At 34.0% G+C, this 15,556-nt stretch overlaps 1 protein-coding gene and 1 pseudogene across 1 annotated transcript; one reads left to right on the top strand and one right to left on the bottom strand.

Annotated features, from left to right (window-relative positions):
• Window positions 1-1,940: 1,940 nt before the first annotated feature.
• On the top strand, window positions 1,941-6,072 carry LOC107791375 (wax ester synthase/diacylglycerol acyltransferase 6-like). Its single transcript, XM_016613429.2, has 6 exons — window positions 1,941-2,259; window positions 4,026-4,619; window positions 4,772-4,838; window positions 5,193-5,302; window positions 5,412-5,621; window positions 5,757-6,072. The coding sequence occupies exons 1-6, from the start codon at window positions 2,023-2,025 to the stop codon at window positions 6,039-6,041; spliced, it is 1,503 nt and encodes a 500-aa protein (XP_016468915.2). The 5' UTR covers window positions 1,941-2,022; the 3' UTR covers window positions 6,042-6,072.
• Window positions 6,073-6,523: 451 nt separating this feature from the next.
• LOC107785267 (wax ester synthase/diacylglycerol acyltransferase 11-like) lies at window positions 6,524-10,207 on the bottom strand (annotated as a pseudogene).
• Between the last annotated feature and the right edge of the window lie 5,349 nt (window positions 10,208-15,556).

Raw genomic sequence — 15,556 nt, 5'->3', positions numbered from 1 at the left:
TATGGGGTGCTACAGAGAACAAAAGGAAAATTAACCTTGTTGCATGGGACATGGTATGTATTCCAAAGGAAAATGGAGGTTTAAATATCAAAGGCTACTGCAAATGGAACATTGCTGCTGTTGGTAAGCTACTATGGCAACTAACTAGAAAGAAAGACATTTTATGGGTAAAATGGGTCAATAGTATCTACATAAAGGATAAAGATAGCATATAAGATCACACTCCAACAGAGATTGTAGCTGGTATTGAAAGAAATTGAACTCCCTCAAAGTTCAAATGGCAGGATGGTATCAAGAACACAAATATCTATTGACCACATCATGAGAATATTCCATGTCGAGAAGCTATCATCATATGGTAGGGCCTCTACCTAAAGTAAGGGAGGTTAAGCTATTGTGGAGCGCAATTATGCTTCCTCAACATAGGTTCCTAGTGTGCTTGACATGTAAAAATAAATTGCTAACCAAGGAGAGATTGCAGAGGATACTGACTCGTGTGGATGATCAACAATGCTGTCTATGTGATCAGGCACAGATGGAAAATCAAGCACATCTCTTTGGTCAATGCATGTGTATTACAGACCTAAGAGGAAAGCTGAGCAGCTGGCTGGGCATAAAGATTCAGAACAGTGAAGCAAGCCAGGTGATCAAGTGGATCAAACGGAGACGATGGAGCCAATTCCAAAAGGAAATAGTTGCTGCAGTATGGAGAGCCATGTTGTATTACACTTGGCAAGCAAGGAACTGAAAAATCTTTAGAAAAGTAAATGTAGACAGAGAGTGTGTGTTTGCACAGATAAAAAGAGAGATTATAGATTGATTGGGTACATCGGATAGGAATAAAAGAGCTAGAAAAAGTCTATTGATTCAGAAGTTATGTAATTAGATGTGTTGTTATTGTTTGGAGATCTAGAGTCCGGAGCACCCTTCCTAGAAGGTGGTAAAGACACTAAAGGCTCTTTAGGATGTAAAATTACTTTGGTTGTTATGGTAATATTCACATTTATTACCAAAAATAAAAAATAAAAAAAATAAGATAGGGTAGTAGTTTTGAAGTTGCATGCATCACCATTTACGCCACCTGTCTAAGTCTTTCAGCAAACGCTCTGAAGTATACTTTTGTTACTGATCTTTCTGCGACACCTCTTACTTCTGGCCACAGTTTGAAATCTGTCTTCTTCGTCGTCGTCATTGATGACTAACACAAGATTGTGAAACGGGAAGGTGTGATCGAGTGAGATTCATAATATAGAAACTAATTAATGTAGATTAATTATTTACTAGGTTGAAAGTTGAAAGACATTATTGTAGAAAATCTCAATATTAATGTCAGCAATGGTAGAGACAGAAATTTTCACAAGGAATTCAGAAAAATATCACAATGTCGTGTGTAAGATTTGAAGAAAACAATTTTTGAACCACTTCTTTCATTATACTAACAACTAATCTAATTAGATGGATTCAGAAATGTATATATGTACAAATAAATTTAGTTTTTGTTCTATTTGCACACTATATATTTTCGATAAAAGAGATTCAATGGAACCATAGCTTTCTTATTGGCTGTTTGTGTATATAAATTAAATGCTAACTTAGGTGTTTGTTTAGTTTCATTTGGCGGGAAACAACTTTTAATTAAAACCGAAACTGTTTCTAAAGAAAAGCCAAAGGCTGGTTTCCCAAGATAATTGTCCCTTTGAAATTTTTGGGCGTCTTTGAGTTTGCTTTTTTAACTGTAAGCTAAACAAAAGCTGTAGGATAATTAATTGCTTTTGAATACCTGACGCAACTGTTCATTAATTGCACAACCTTCAACCTTCAGCTATATGCCTATATCCCAATACTAGCCATATTCATATGAGACAGAAGTATCCAACGTAAGACAAAATTAAAAGCTAGCTACTACTTCGGTTTTCAAACTTATATAATACGAAAGCATGTGGAACAAAAACCCATTTTCCAGAACAACAGAAAAGTTATTACTACTAGCTAAACGTTATTGAGAACAAGTTCTCTACATTAATGGAGTCCATAAGATGGAGAAAACCGAGTCTGAAACCGATTCAAACTAAGCCAAAATTAGCCATGGAAGCAGCTGAAGAAGAGCTATTGAGTCCATCAGCAAGGTTATTTCACGAGCCCAACTTCAATGTTCATGTTATAGCTATAATGGGCAGCAAATCAAGAATCAATCCTCAAGTTATTAAAGAGAAATTGGTCCATACTTTGCTTAAGCATCCTCGTTTCTCCAGCCTGCAGGTACCATGCAAAATGGCCAAAATATTAGTCTTATTTGCCAATGATATATTTATGCAAGTACGACTAATCTGCCTCTTTGACAGCAGAAGAAGATGTACTAACATTTTTAGCTTAAACAAGTAATATATATACAAGTTAAAAAATTCAGGAAATATATTCATTTTAAGTTCACATCTATTATCATGATAGAAAAATTTCTGTAGTTCTATAAGGTAATTGTAATCTTTAAAATCGAAAACAGATTCGATACTGTTCAACAAAATCTATCTAAGATGAACAAGATAGAAACGTTTTTATAATTTGATCTGTAAAAATTCAAGTCTTATATTTTTTTGCATGAAGTTAAAAAATGTAGGGTCGACCTCTTTGTTACATTACCCATTACTACTTCTACTAAAATGTACAATCAACTAACTTTGATGTTAGCATTGCCATATCTGATCCTTAAAGAAGATAGCTGCTCCCCAGTCAAAATTCTACATATTCTACTAAGTGGTCTAGACTTTAAGTAGTTTAAAATCCGGTTATGTTTTAAACGGTGCATGAAGGGGTCGTTTGGTAGCCGGTTAGAGAGGAGTTATCCATGTATTAAAATTAGGATAACTTTATACATTGTTTGGTTAAAAGAAGGGGAAAAAATAATCTCCGCATAGAAGCTAGCATAAGTTATACAATGTTTGGTTATTTTTGCCTCTTTTCCACATAAAATGTAGTATTGCTAATACAACGTTTAATTCATGTTTTTCTTTTCCGCAAAACTAATACATGTATAAGTTATGAGGGAATCTATGTATTATTTATGCAGGGTAGAAGGTGGAATAACTTATACATGTATTAGTAATACTTGTATTAAAACACAAAATAACAAGAATACCCTTTGTTGAAACTTATATTTTTTTGTTTAAAAATATATATTTAAACTATACTAACAATTTTAATAAAATAAAGTAAGCTAATAATAAATAACACTCACATTACATTTATATTACTAATCCTTATATAACTACCGCATAACTAATCCATGCATAATTAATCCCATCGTAACTCAACTTTGCATAACTTAAACCTGCATAACTAATAAATGCATAATTAATCCCTGGATTACTTATTCCTGCATAACTAATACATACATAACTAATACCTGCATAACTAATACATGTATAATTAATACCTGCATAACTCTATCCGACAACCAAACGACCCCCAAGTGACTAACGGGTGTGGTTTCCACCATAAAACGAGGAAATGTACTATTTAACATACCTCATCAAACGAGGAAATGCAAACCATATTTTATTCGAATTTATATATATTTTTTGAATATTGAAGAATAATAAAATGCAAAGAATTAATCTGAGAATTTCTCGGAAACAAATTTGTTACTGTTTTAACCTTTTCTTTTCCTTTTATTTGGGTGCACCTAGCCCGGGTTGTAGTGCACAACCTAGACACTGCATAAAGGCCTGAACAGCAAACCTTCCTGATGGGCCTTTCCCCTTAAAGATTGACTAAATATTAGATATAAGAACATAATATATACTGTATTACACTTGATCTGTTAGCCAAAATTAAAAAAAAAAAATCTCTTATCCAATAATGAAATTACAAGTACTTAGGAACAAGTCTATAGTGTACTTTGTTCCTAACAAATATGGTACAAAAACACTGTTAACAGAAAAAAGGAGGATTTTCAAAAACCAAAAAATCTTCATATGCCTTTTTGACTTAGCATGCCTTCTTAAATGACATGTTTCATTCTTTTTAAGGTGGTGGATGAGAAAAAAAATGGAGAGATGAAATGGGTCCGGACAATGGTGGATTTAGATAAGCACATTGTGGTACCACAAGTAGATGAACAGAACCTGCAGGGATCACCAGACAAATTCGTGGAGAATTATATTCAGAACCTTAGCAAAACCACACTTGACAAGTCGAAACCTCTCTGGGATCTCCATCTTCTCAACGTCAAAACATCAGATGCTGAGGCTGTTGCCGTATTTCGAATCCATCATTCACTCGGAGATGGCACCTCTCTTATTTCCCTTTTGCTCGCTTGTACTCGCCAAACTGCTCATCCAGATAAAATTCCAACTATTCCTGGAAATAAGAAAATGCCTATCAATTCTTCAGAGTATACGACTAAAGGATTATGGCAATATTTTGCTAAAGTTTGGTCATTTATGAGATTGTTTTGGAACACAATAGTGGATGTGTTGATGTTTATGGCCACGACTATGTTTTTGAAGGACACAAGTACGCCAATTAAGGGTAAGCCCGGTTCTGAGTTTAATCCTAGGCGATTTGTGTACAGGACAGTAAGTCTTGACGATTTGAAGTTGGTGAAAAATGCATTGAATATGGTACGTAAGTATATACTTGGTCCAAAAATATGCTATATATGTTTTGGCAACTTCCTTCTTTTTCCCCCTTCTTTTCAATTTTGCATTAGGAACGAAATGTAGATGTTAATATAGTTGTTTGATGTTTTTGAACTTTTTTATTTCTTACACAGACAATAAATGATGTCGCTCTGGGAGTGACACAAGCTGGTTTATCTGTATATCTTAATAGGAGATTTGGTAAGTTTCTGCCTCGTGTTATAATACATTGTTTTTATGATTTTTCACCCTTATTTTTTTTTTTAAGTTCAGTCATTGAATCATAACTACCGTAACCATAACCAGAGGATATTCGAATTTCTTTCTTTTTATACACTTGAAATAATTTTTATAATATAAGGTCATTCATAGATAACTAAACTACAAGTAACTTCCCATTACAAGTTTGAATTAGTTTTTAAAAATAATTGGTAGACAACCTCCTATAACAAGTAAAATTACACTATCTTCTTTACAATGTCAGTGTTAATAAGTTAAATCCAAAAAGAACTGGAAACAGTTCATGGAAGTAATCTTTTATGCAAAATTTGGCAGGTGAGGGCAGGAAAAACAAGGGAGTAACAGAGAAAAACAATAATCTTCCTAAGAACATAAGACTCAGATCAACTCTTCTTGTAAACTTAAGACCGTCAACTGGAATTCAGGTGATGGCATCCATTCTTTCTTCAAAATTTTAGCACTTCTTGTTTTCCTAGCTTATACTTCAACCCAAGTTGTTGATACTCTTTTCGTGTTTAACTTATACGTATATAGGCCTTAGCTGATATGATGGAGAAGGACACCGAGGCAAAGTGGGGGAATTGGATTGGCTTTGTTCTTCTACCCTTTAAAATTGCATTACGAGATGACCCCTTAGATTATATCAGAGAAGCTAAGGCAACCATTGATCGTAAGAAAAACTCTCTTGAAGCTATCTACACATTTTCCATTTCAGAATTAGCACTCAGATTTTTTGGGATAAAGGTAATTAATAGCATCTCACAACCAATAGTCGATCATTTCTTAATTCTTGATCTACATATAAGATCTTTGTTATCAGAATGTCCGTTATTGCAAGATTTGACCCCTTTTTATACTGTGGGGAAAAATTAATTTCAGACATCAAGCTCAATATCGCACAGAATTATCACCAATACAACAATGTGTTTCTCCAATTTGGTCGGTCCCCAAGAAGAAATTGGCTTCTATGGGCACCCTATGGCTTACCTTGCACCTAGTTCTTATGGGCAACCTCACGTAAGTATTACTCATACTAATTTCAAGTTATTGCTTTCCCTTTTCGGTTTCATGTTCCATAAGCAAACTGTGTCGGGTAAGGTCTTTTCCTTGCAAAATTTTACTAATTTTCTTGACCAAGTCGTATTGATTTATTGGGTAATTTAGGAAAAATAGATTAGTAATAAGGTGTACTTTAGTGGTTATGTTTATATCTTTACATCACAAGATGACAATAGTTCTATCAGTAGACGAAAGCATGATTCCTGATCCATATCAATTGCTAGACGATCTTGAACAATCTCTAAAGCTTATCAAGGATGCTGTGGTAGAGAGAGGCCTTTACCATAAATAAAATGTATTTGACAAGATATATCATATCTTTAGTTTGCTCTTCTAGTTTTATGGTTCAAATGTTACGGTTCATTTTTTGTTCTTATTAGGAAGCATCTTGTTGACAATAATATTGGTACACAAGTATAATGTAACTTATCGGCGTTACGACACTATTAACCAAATATTATATTTTAATAAATAAAACTTATATATATATATATATATATATATATATATATATATATATATATATATATATATATATATATATATATATCATAAATGTAACAAACTCATAATCTTGTATCTATGATCATGAAATAAACACCAAATTTTCAAGTTTTATTGAGGAGCTCCTAAATATGTAATAAGCTAGTCAACCTTAGTTCTGATTTTTGAGAAGGCAGCCTCTTTGATAAGAATGAATGAATCGACAAAATCATCCCCAAACTGGTCCGAATCTGGAATTATTCCTTCATCAACTGCTACTACAAATGTTAACTGCTTGGCATAACGACACGCATGAACCATTAGCCCCTACAATATGCACTTGGATTTAGTGATTTTGAACTGAGTAGTTTTTTCAAATTATAATAATATAGTATGAATATATAAAAGATTCATATAACTGATCTCAACTTGTGATTTAAAACGTGGTTGTTTGATTGATTGAAGAAACTTACAGTGGGATGTCCATAACATGTTGGGGCAAGGAATGCCAATGGAGGGCCTGACCAAGAAGCTTCTTCTACCGGACCGGCTACATTTGAAAAGACTAGTGTTGTTTGAGATGGAAGTCTTTTTGCAAGTGTTGTCACACCCTATGTGCCATGCCAATATAATTAAGCAAAACATTAGTTAGGTCTAGATTATAACGACAACTAAAAGGAACAAAAAAATAAACATCACGATTTTGTTTGATAATTTGAATGTGTAAAGAGAAATAATGGATTACCTTAAAGCCAAAGAACTTGAGGATGTAAAACATAAAAGGTGCACTGAGACACAAGAGAATGCTTCGTTCGATCCATTGTTGTCTTAGCTTTGCGGACATAATCGAGAGGATTCTCTAATTGCGCTATATTTAAGGGAATTATGACAAAGGCAAAACAGTTTCCTTGTATCACTACTGCATTCTTCTCAATCATTTCAGATACCGTCTGTCATAATGGTCAGTTGAACTTAATTGATTAGGCACATACAGTCTGAAATTTTACATTGCAATAGCAAAATTATCAATCTGCGTCAATCTTTTTAACCCTAAAAACAATCTTGAAAGATTATAATGTTAAGCGTGTAGATGAAGAAATACTCACTTGGACTCCTAAAGTTGGTCGCAGATTCACTAGGACAGTGGCTCTGCATCTCATTCGTTCTAGCGAAAACTTCCTCTTGCCTTCAACTTCATCTGCCATGTTATGAAGAAACAATAATTATAGAAAGTTTGACTTTCATGATTAAAAGCGTTTTAACCCTCCCTCATTTTCCAAAAGAAATCGGAGTCCGAATTGGATCTCGATTATAATCACCTTAAATTTCTAGATTATTAGTATACCCTCCCCCCCCCCCCCCCCCCCAACAAAAAAAAAAAAAAAAAAAAAAAAAATATTGTTGTTAGACACAACCACAAATTAAATATATCACTTTCAACCGTAATTCCTTAGACCAAAATAAAAAATAAAAAAATAGTTCCATGTAGCACAAGTGACCTTATGACTCTCACCTAGCATGATTTGTAGGTTTTGAGGCATGATCGAACTTTCAATTCTGTTTATATACTTAATTCGTCGGTTGATATTGTTTGTGACACACCTATTATGCCCTTTACAATATGTTATTGTGTCAAAGAGGTAAAAGTGCAATTGAGCTGGCCACTACTTAATTGGTGGTCATCCTTGGTAAAAGATGAACTCCAGAAAATCCTTGTACATAAAATTAAATTACGTTTCTAATAAGTCTAAAGTCAGCTAATTAAGAAGGTCAATTACCGTATCTTCGGTGGATATAACGAGACAAAGCTGCTTGTGTTATCCCCAGTATAACGTCGTTAACCGTCTAAATTTGCAAGAAAGAAAAAAAAGGGGAAAGATTAGGCTACGTGAATAACAAATTTAAACCCATGAAAAGGGATTTATAATGCTATTCAACCTTGTATTTAAGGATTATACACTTACACAGTTTGTCGCATTTTTTATAAATTTAATATCATCCAAGCCAACAGTCCGATAGATAAATCTTTGTCGAGTGGACGACTTAAATCCTTGTGCAACTGCGAAAGGTGATTGAGAGTCTTTCAAGAAGAGAGCAGTCGCTACAAACAACAAAACATCAGCAACTGTATTGAACAAAAGACTGATGAACAACCAGAACTTTGCGACGTATTGCCATATCAACGACCAAATATTTTTTCTATTGCTTATTGATAAATTTGATTTGCCCTTGGAAGAAGAAGAAGAAGAAGAAACCGGGAGTGTGGGCAAAGAAGTAGGATCCGAAGTTTTCCGGAAACAAGAGAGTAAAAGCGAAATGAGGGAAACTCCATCCCCAACAGAATGGTGAAAACGGAAAATAAACGTAGCCTCGGCATCGGAGGTTTTCACGTTAAGGATGTGAAGATCCCATAGAGGTTTTGACGTGTCAATAGTGGTCGTACTTAGGTTTGATATATACTCTTCTACCAACTTGTCGGTATCCATATTATTGGGGTTTGGCTTCAGGTCAGGGACAGTAATATGATCATCTACGTTCACTGACGTAGGAACCCATCTCATTTTTCCGTTGCCATCACTTTCATCCATAACCTGTTGACGTTTCAACACAAAATAAAAAATTTAAATGTTACTGATACATTAACCTTGTAAAGATTTACACTATCGTGTTATTTAGAAATGTAATCACGAGTAATTGTCTATATGAAACGTGAGTTGTTAGTATATGTAGTTAACTTTCTATAATTCATCGATAGTGTCAAAATTGTTTACACATTTGATGTGCACAAATTAATTCGCCCTAAATTTATTAAATGCATGCCAAAACTACATGATATATGGAATATGTCCCCCACAAGCGGTAAGCAGGCTAAAACAACGTAGTGTATTTTAGTACATTAGTGTAGCAAATTTTATCATTTCACATTAAATTATGCCTAATTACTCATTAAAAAATTATTATAAAAATATATAGATAAGATTTATTTGAATTTTAGATGAGAAATTATCTTTTGAATTATGATGAGAAGATTCATACAATGGATTATATAATAGATAAAGTCAACAAAAAATCATAATAGATCAAGTCAACAAAAAAACTTTAGAACAATAAAAGAAGTGGCAAGCCATTGGAAATACTAGAAAGCTAAATGAGTTTGTTGATTTTTCGTTAGACGAAAAAATTTAACTTTTTCAGGTTAATTATTTTTCTTCTCTCGCAACAATTCTATAGAGACAGTTCGATGAAATTTATTTATTTATTTTTTGATTTAATTCTTTTAAATGTAGTCGCTAAATTTAGTATGCAATATACATATATTTTTATTAATTTTTTCCGTTATTTTTATATTGAAACGATCCGCCTATTGGGCGGGTATGTATACGAGTTACTTATAAAAGGAAAAAGAGATCCTCCGGGCTAATGAAGGAGGCGCGACATGATCTTAAGAAAAATGGTTAAAGAAAACCTAGGGAACTGTATCTGCCATGCAAGATTATTGTGATTAGTTAGACAAATGTACTTTCATGTTTCTTTACCTGCAAACTGGAAAAGTGTGGGTGTTTAAGCAACTTGCATTGTATTTCAGCTTTCATGGCGTCAACGTCAAGTGGTACTTTCCAACCCATGATTGCTACGATGTGAACATTGTAGTTTGGTTCATGAAAAACTCTAGAAGTTGGACTCAATAATGCTTCTTCTTCTTTTCCATTTTCTAATTTCTTTGATGTTCGTACAGGTTTGAGAGCCATCTTGTTTCCACCACACTCCATATTTTAGAGCAAATATTATTATTATTATCACTTATCAAACTACAAAGAAAATGCTGATAAAAGGCTCCAATTATTTAAAGAAGAAAGGAAGATTTATTAATTAGGTGCACACAGAATTGATAGATTTCAACAGTACAACGAACATTTCATTAAAAGCACAGCTGTCTTGTTAATTTAGCTTTCGGGAAGGGGTTAGGATCTGGTCCAATTATAAATGGTCCAATATTTATCAATACATGTCTGGACCATGTATTCCTATGAAATTTTAAAGGCTTAGAGCCCGTTTCCACTTAAGAAAATTTTCTTTTTTTTTCAAAATATTTTCACTTTTTTTCGAAATTAACGTTTGTTTATAAAATTTTCAATTTTCACTTGAAGATACATTTTGAAAATTTTTGAAAATTTAAAAAACTTCAAAAAGCTGTTTTTCAAAATTTTCACTCAAATCACTCACAAAACTTCAAAAACAACCCAAAATTATATTCATGTCCAAACACAACTCTAAATTTCAAATACCATTTTCACTCGAAAATTTTTTTTCACCACGTTTTGGAATTTTACAATTCTTATGTCCAAATGCCCACTTAGATCTCTTAAATTCCTCTACCCGTCTCTTAAAATTTATTTTTTCTTCCAAATGGAAGGTAAATAAGGAGCCCTGATGATAGGCTAAAATCTATCACCTCAAGTGCGCGCCCAGTGCGCGATCGCGTACTTGGTCGCACATCCGGGTAGTATCAGTTGGGAATTTGGGAAAGTGTAAAACATGAATGTTGTAGATCTTTTAAATAGCTTTCCAACGATATACTGTGGAGCCCAAACGGATTTATGAGCTAAAATTTATGTGTATTTTACTAGACAATGTGTAGTATGCCTACTCGATTCTTCATTGCATTCTTAAAGTGCACTATCATCCGTTGATCCACGAACACGATCCCAATTTAATCCTTGGGCTTTTACTCAGACTTCAAAGCTCCAAAATAGCATGAATTCATTCCACAACATCTACATAGATCGGAATCACTCCTACAAGGCATAAAACACACAATTAGTGCAAAACACTAGCGATTAAAGCTCAAACTCAATTAAAGTGCATTAAATTAGAGTGCAATAAGCGACTAAAATACAAGATTATAGCCTACCATCAGTGCTCTGTATTTACCTTCCATTAGGAAGAAAAATGAAGTTTTAAGAGACAGGTAGAGGAAATTAAGAGATCTAAGCCTTTAAAATTTCATAGGAGTACGTGGCTCCAGTCGAGACATGTATTGATAAATATTGGAGCATTAATAATTGGACCAAAGCGAAGTGAGACAACCACCTCAAGTGGAGAATGTTAGTTTAGAAGAGCTTATGTATAAGTTCATAAATAAGGTGGAAGAGAGATTTACACACGATGACGAAGCCACTAACAACCTAACAATGTAAATGAATCAATTAGTGAATAGACTTAGCTCGTTGTATTATGATGGTGAATATATGGAAGAGATACCGTATGAAAATGAGCCTACCCGAGATGATGAACATCTACAGAGAGAGTTTTCCACTCTACAAGAGAACTCTGTTTCAACTGAAATGATTGAAAATGAGGTTTTGGTTGATTATGAAGCAATACAAGAAGAGTTCAAACCCCCATCCACCTATCCACAATTACAACTTTTAGTAGAAGAGAATGAGGAACAAATGGTTTTGGACTTACTAGAGGAGTACTCACATGACCCTTCTTTTTCGTTTTCTTATTCAAACCTTGATCATGTAGATTTTATTTTTGGAGATTTACAGGAATATGCATGGCTTGATCTTGTGAATGAATGCAGAAACAAGTTGAGGATAATCCTACAAGAACAATCCGCCGCTCAAAATGAGGCCAAGAAAGAAGGAAAAGAGCGGATCTTTCAAAAATTCCTAAAGGACTTTAGCCTGATAAGCACCATAAAGAATCCCAAAGAGCGAAAATAAAAAATAAATTCAAAATTAGGGATGGAGTTCACAAGTTTTCTGAAACGAAAAAAGTTCATGGGATTTTTCTTTACCTCTTGCTTTTTATTTGTATGTGTCATGGGGACATGCCACAATTTAAAGTGTGGGGTGGGGATGTAAATATGTAATTAACTGTTGTTTTCGTTTCTTGTGTGTATTTTCATTTCATTCGATTGAAATTTTTAAAGTCGAAAAAAATAAAATAATTTTCTTTAGGTAGTATAATAATTTCCCCTTGGTTTTTCTTGGTGCCGCGATTTTTTTTCAAGGGTTTTGGTTGAATCGGGTGTAGTTAATTTTATTTTGTTTTTGGAGTAGGAGATCTTGTGCTATGATTTTTAATGAAAGCAATATCTTTTGACTTTATTATGCCTTGAGAATAATAAGTGCTTTAGTTGTGACGCTTAGACTCAGTTTTTGACTCTTGTATAAGCAATTTAAATTGTATGATCTTATCTTTGCTTAACTACTTTGATTAGAGTGTCTTGATGAGTCCGATCCTGAGTGAGTTTTGTGCCATGTGTGTGTGAGATTTTGTGTAATCTGTGCATTGTATTTGATGTCTAGAATTAGCCCCGTGTGTTTGTAAAGCGAAATAGTAGATTTGTTCAGTCTTAGAAGTGATATAGGCGTTTCTTTGTTGAGCCAACTATATATTTTAACCACCAAAATTGTTATGTATTGTAGTTAACCCTGTTGATCCTGCAATCCTGTTTCTTTGGTAACTACATTACAAATCTTACCCTTTTTGTTTGAATTGACCATTTATTTGAACTATTTACCTCTCGTGAGCACTTGAAATTTGTATGAACTTTGTGAAAGTTGAAGTATGAGGTGGTTAGTTTGGCTTTTGAGTGGAACTATTGAAATAAGGGGAAAGGTGCACTGTTGTGAAAAAGTATGAGCCACTAGAATCGAAAAAGAAAATGAATAAAAACAAATAGTTTATATTCATTGATAGTGGTAACTCTTGATGTATTTGTGTTTAAAGAAGTTGGGAGTCGACATATATAGATGTGAAGGTGGAGTTATAGTTTGACATAAGTGTGGGAATTAAATGTTAAGTATATGTATTAAAAGTGCTTAGGGAGATGTAGTTACTCTTATCTAAATATATCATACCCGTCCCGCATTCTACATTACAAACAATTAAAGTCCTACTTAATCCTTGACTGAATGAGCTCGATTAGTTGATTAATACACTATGGGCAAGCCTATGGTTCATCTTTTGTGGCATATGAATGTTTTTCCGAGAGTGAGTGAATTCTTTTTATCTTGAGTTCCTAGTTGTTCTTGATGTCTATTCTGTGTGGAACTACTCTCGATTGTTTGTGTGAGGGCACTTGATTCATGAAGGAAAGGTAATGTCGTGGACCTCTATGTTAGAGTAAATGAGTAAGTTGTGAATAATGCATGGTACTGTGAGTCGATTCTTAAGGTGAAAATATTACACTATTGTGCTTAGTTTATTTTAAATATTCTTGGTGTAATAAGTTAGGGGAGATGTTTAAAAAGGTCGTATCTATATAAAGTGTGGTTTGATTGCTCGAGGACGAGCACTGGTTTAAGTGTGGGGTGTTGATGGTAGGCTATAATCTTGTGTTTTAGTCGTTTATTGCACTCTAATTTACTGCACTTTAATTGAGTTGAAGCTTTAATCGCTAGTGTTTTGCACTAATTGTGTGTTTTATGCCTTATGGGAGTGTTTTCGATCTATGTAGATGTTGTGGAATGAATTAACGCTATTTTGGAGCTTTGAAGTCTGAGTAAAAAGCCCAAGGATTAAGTTGGGATCGTATTCGGGGATAAACGGATGATAGTGCACTTTAAGAACGCAACAAAGAATCGAGCACGCATACTTCGTATTGTCCAGTAAAATACATATAACATGTAGCTCATAAATCTGTTTGGGTTCCACAATATATCGTTGGAAAGCTATTTAAAAGGGCTACAACTTTCATGTTTTACACTTTCCCAAATTCCCAACTGATACCACCCAGGTGCGCGACCAAGTGCGTGACCAAGTGCGCGATCGCGCATTGGGCGCGCACTTGAGGCAAAACGGTGTGCAAAATGCGCGACCAAGTGCGCGACCATATCCCCAGGTGCACGACCACACATGTCCTATCCGGGAAGAGTCATATTTCGCTAAGAAAAGGGTAGTTTCATCCGTTTTTGTTTTGGGGTCTGACTAAATACCCGAAAATACCATTTTAGAAGGACTTTTGGACAGATTTCGACCTAGGGAGGCCAAGGAGGCTAAGGAGGAGTTTGAAGAACACAAGCACAAGGATTTCATTATTCCTTCCTTACTCAAGATCCAAGTTTGGATTATATTTATGTTTTCTTCTACTTTTATTTCATTTGTGAAAAACTTCTCTATGTCTATGGAGTAGAACCTTTTGGGTTTTGATGGATTCGGTGTATTGATGGTTATTTGTAGATTATAACTCTATTTTTAGGAATTTGAATCGTTTTTGAAAGATTTAATTGTTGCATCTATGTTCACTTGTTCTTGTAATCGAAAGAGGCATAACTTGTAATATATTTGCACTATATTGTTGGTTGAGTTTATAGATTCTTCTAAGTAATCGAGAGAGGCTAGTTGAATGCTTGATTAAACCTAGTTAGGAGGATAATCGAAAGAGGTTCTCCTAATGACCAATTCATTACGAATTCTTGCATATCTTCACCGAGCTTAAATTAGTTCATATTGTGAGGTTGAGACTTAATCGAGAGAGGAGTTTCTACTAAACATTTGTACTGATAATTAAGTGAATTCGAGAGACTCACTTGAACATTAGAAGTGAATTATCTAGAGTTAGATCCCGAACAATTATCTTGCACCTATCCTATCAACCCATATTTTCTCCCATTGATAACCCCCTTTCTTACTCTTGTTGCGATTGTCATTAGTCAATAGCTGTAGATTTTAGATTATTAATTATATAAACCTCAACTGTTGATCCTCCTGAATAACAATCTAGCTACAAACTACGATAATACTGTTTAAATCCAATCTCCCTGGATACGATATTATATTACACTATCTTTGACTAGCAAACACAATTTAAGTGTGTGTTTTGCGCTCGTGAAGCCCCATGTTTCAAATGAGTGACGAAAAGCTTCTCCCACAGATTTTTCTTTTACTCCAAATTCAAATCTCAAAATTATTAGAAAATTACAATTCACTTTATTTGGGCTGCCGCTTTTGAGATGGGTAACCCAGCTTTGTGGAACGCAAAACTAAAATTAAAATTGAAAGACATTTCAATTATGGGTAGTGTAGCAAAAAGGAACACATCTTGTCTTCTATCTGTAATTGACTGCTCCATAGCAGTATGAGACATTTATGAGATTTTTTGATGGAAATAATATAGGAATTGA

Source organism: Nicotiana tabacum, chromosome 19 (assembly GCF_000715075.1).
Source record: "Nicotiana tabacum cultivar K326 chromosome 19, ASM71507v2, whole genome shotgun sequence".
Lineage (NCBI taxonomy): Eukaryota > Viridiplantae > Streptophyta > Magnoliopsida > Solanales > Solanaceae > Nicotiana > Nicotiana tabacum.
Note: the sequence above shows the minus strand (reverse complement) of the source record. Positions and strands in the feature narration are given on the sequence as shown.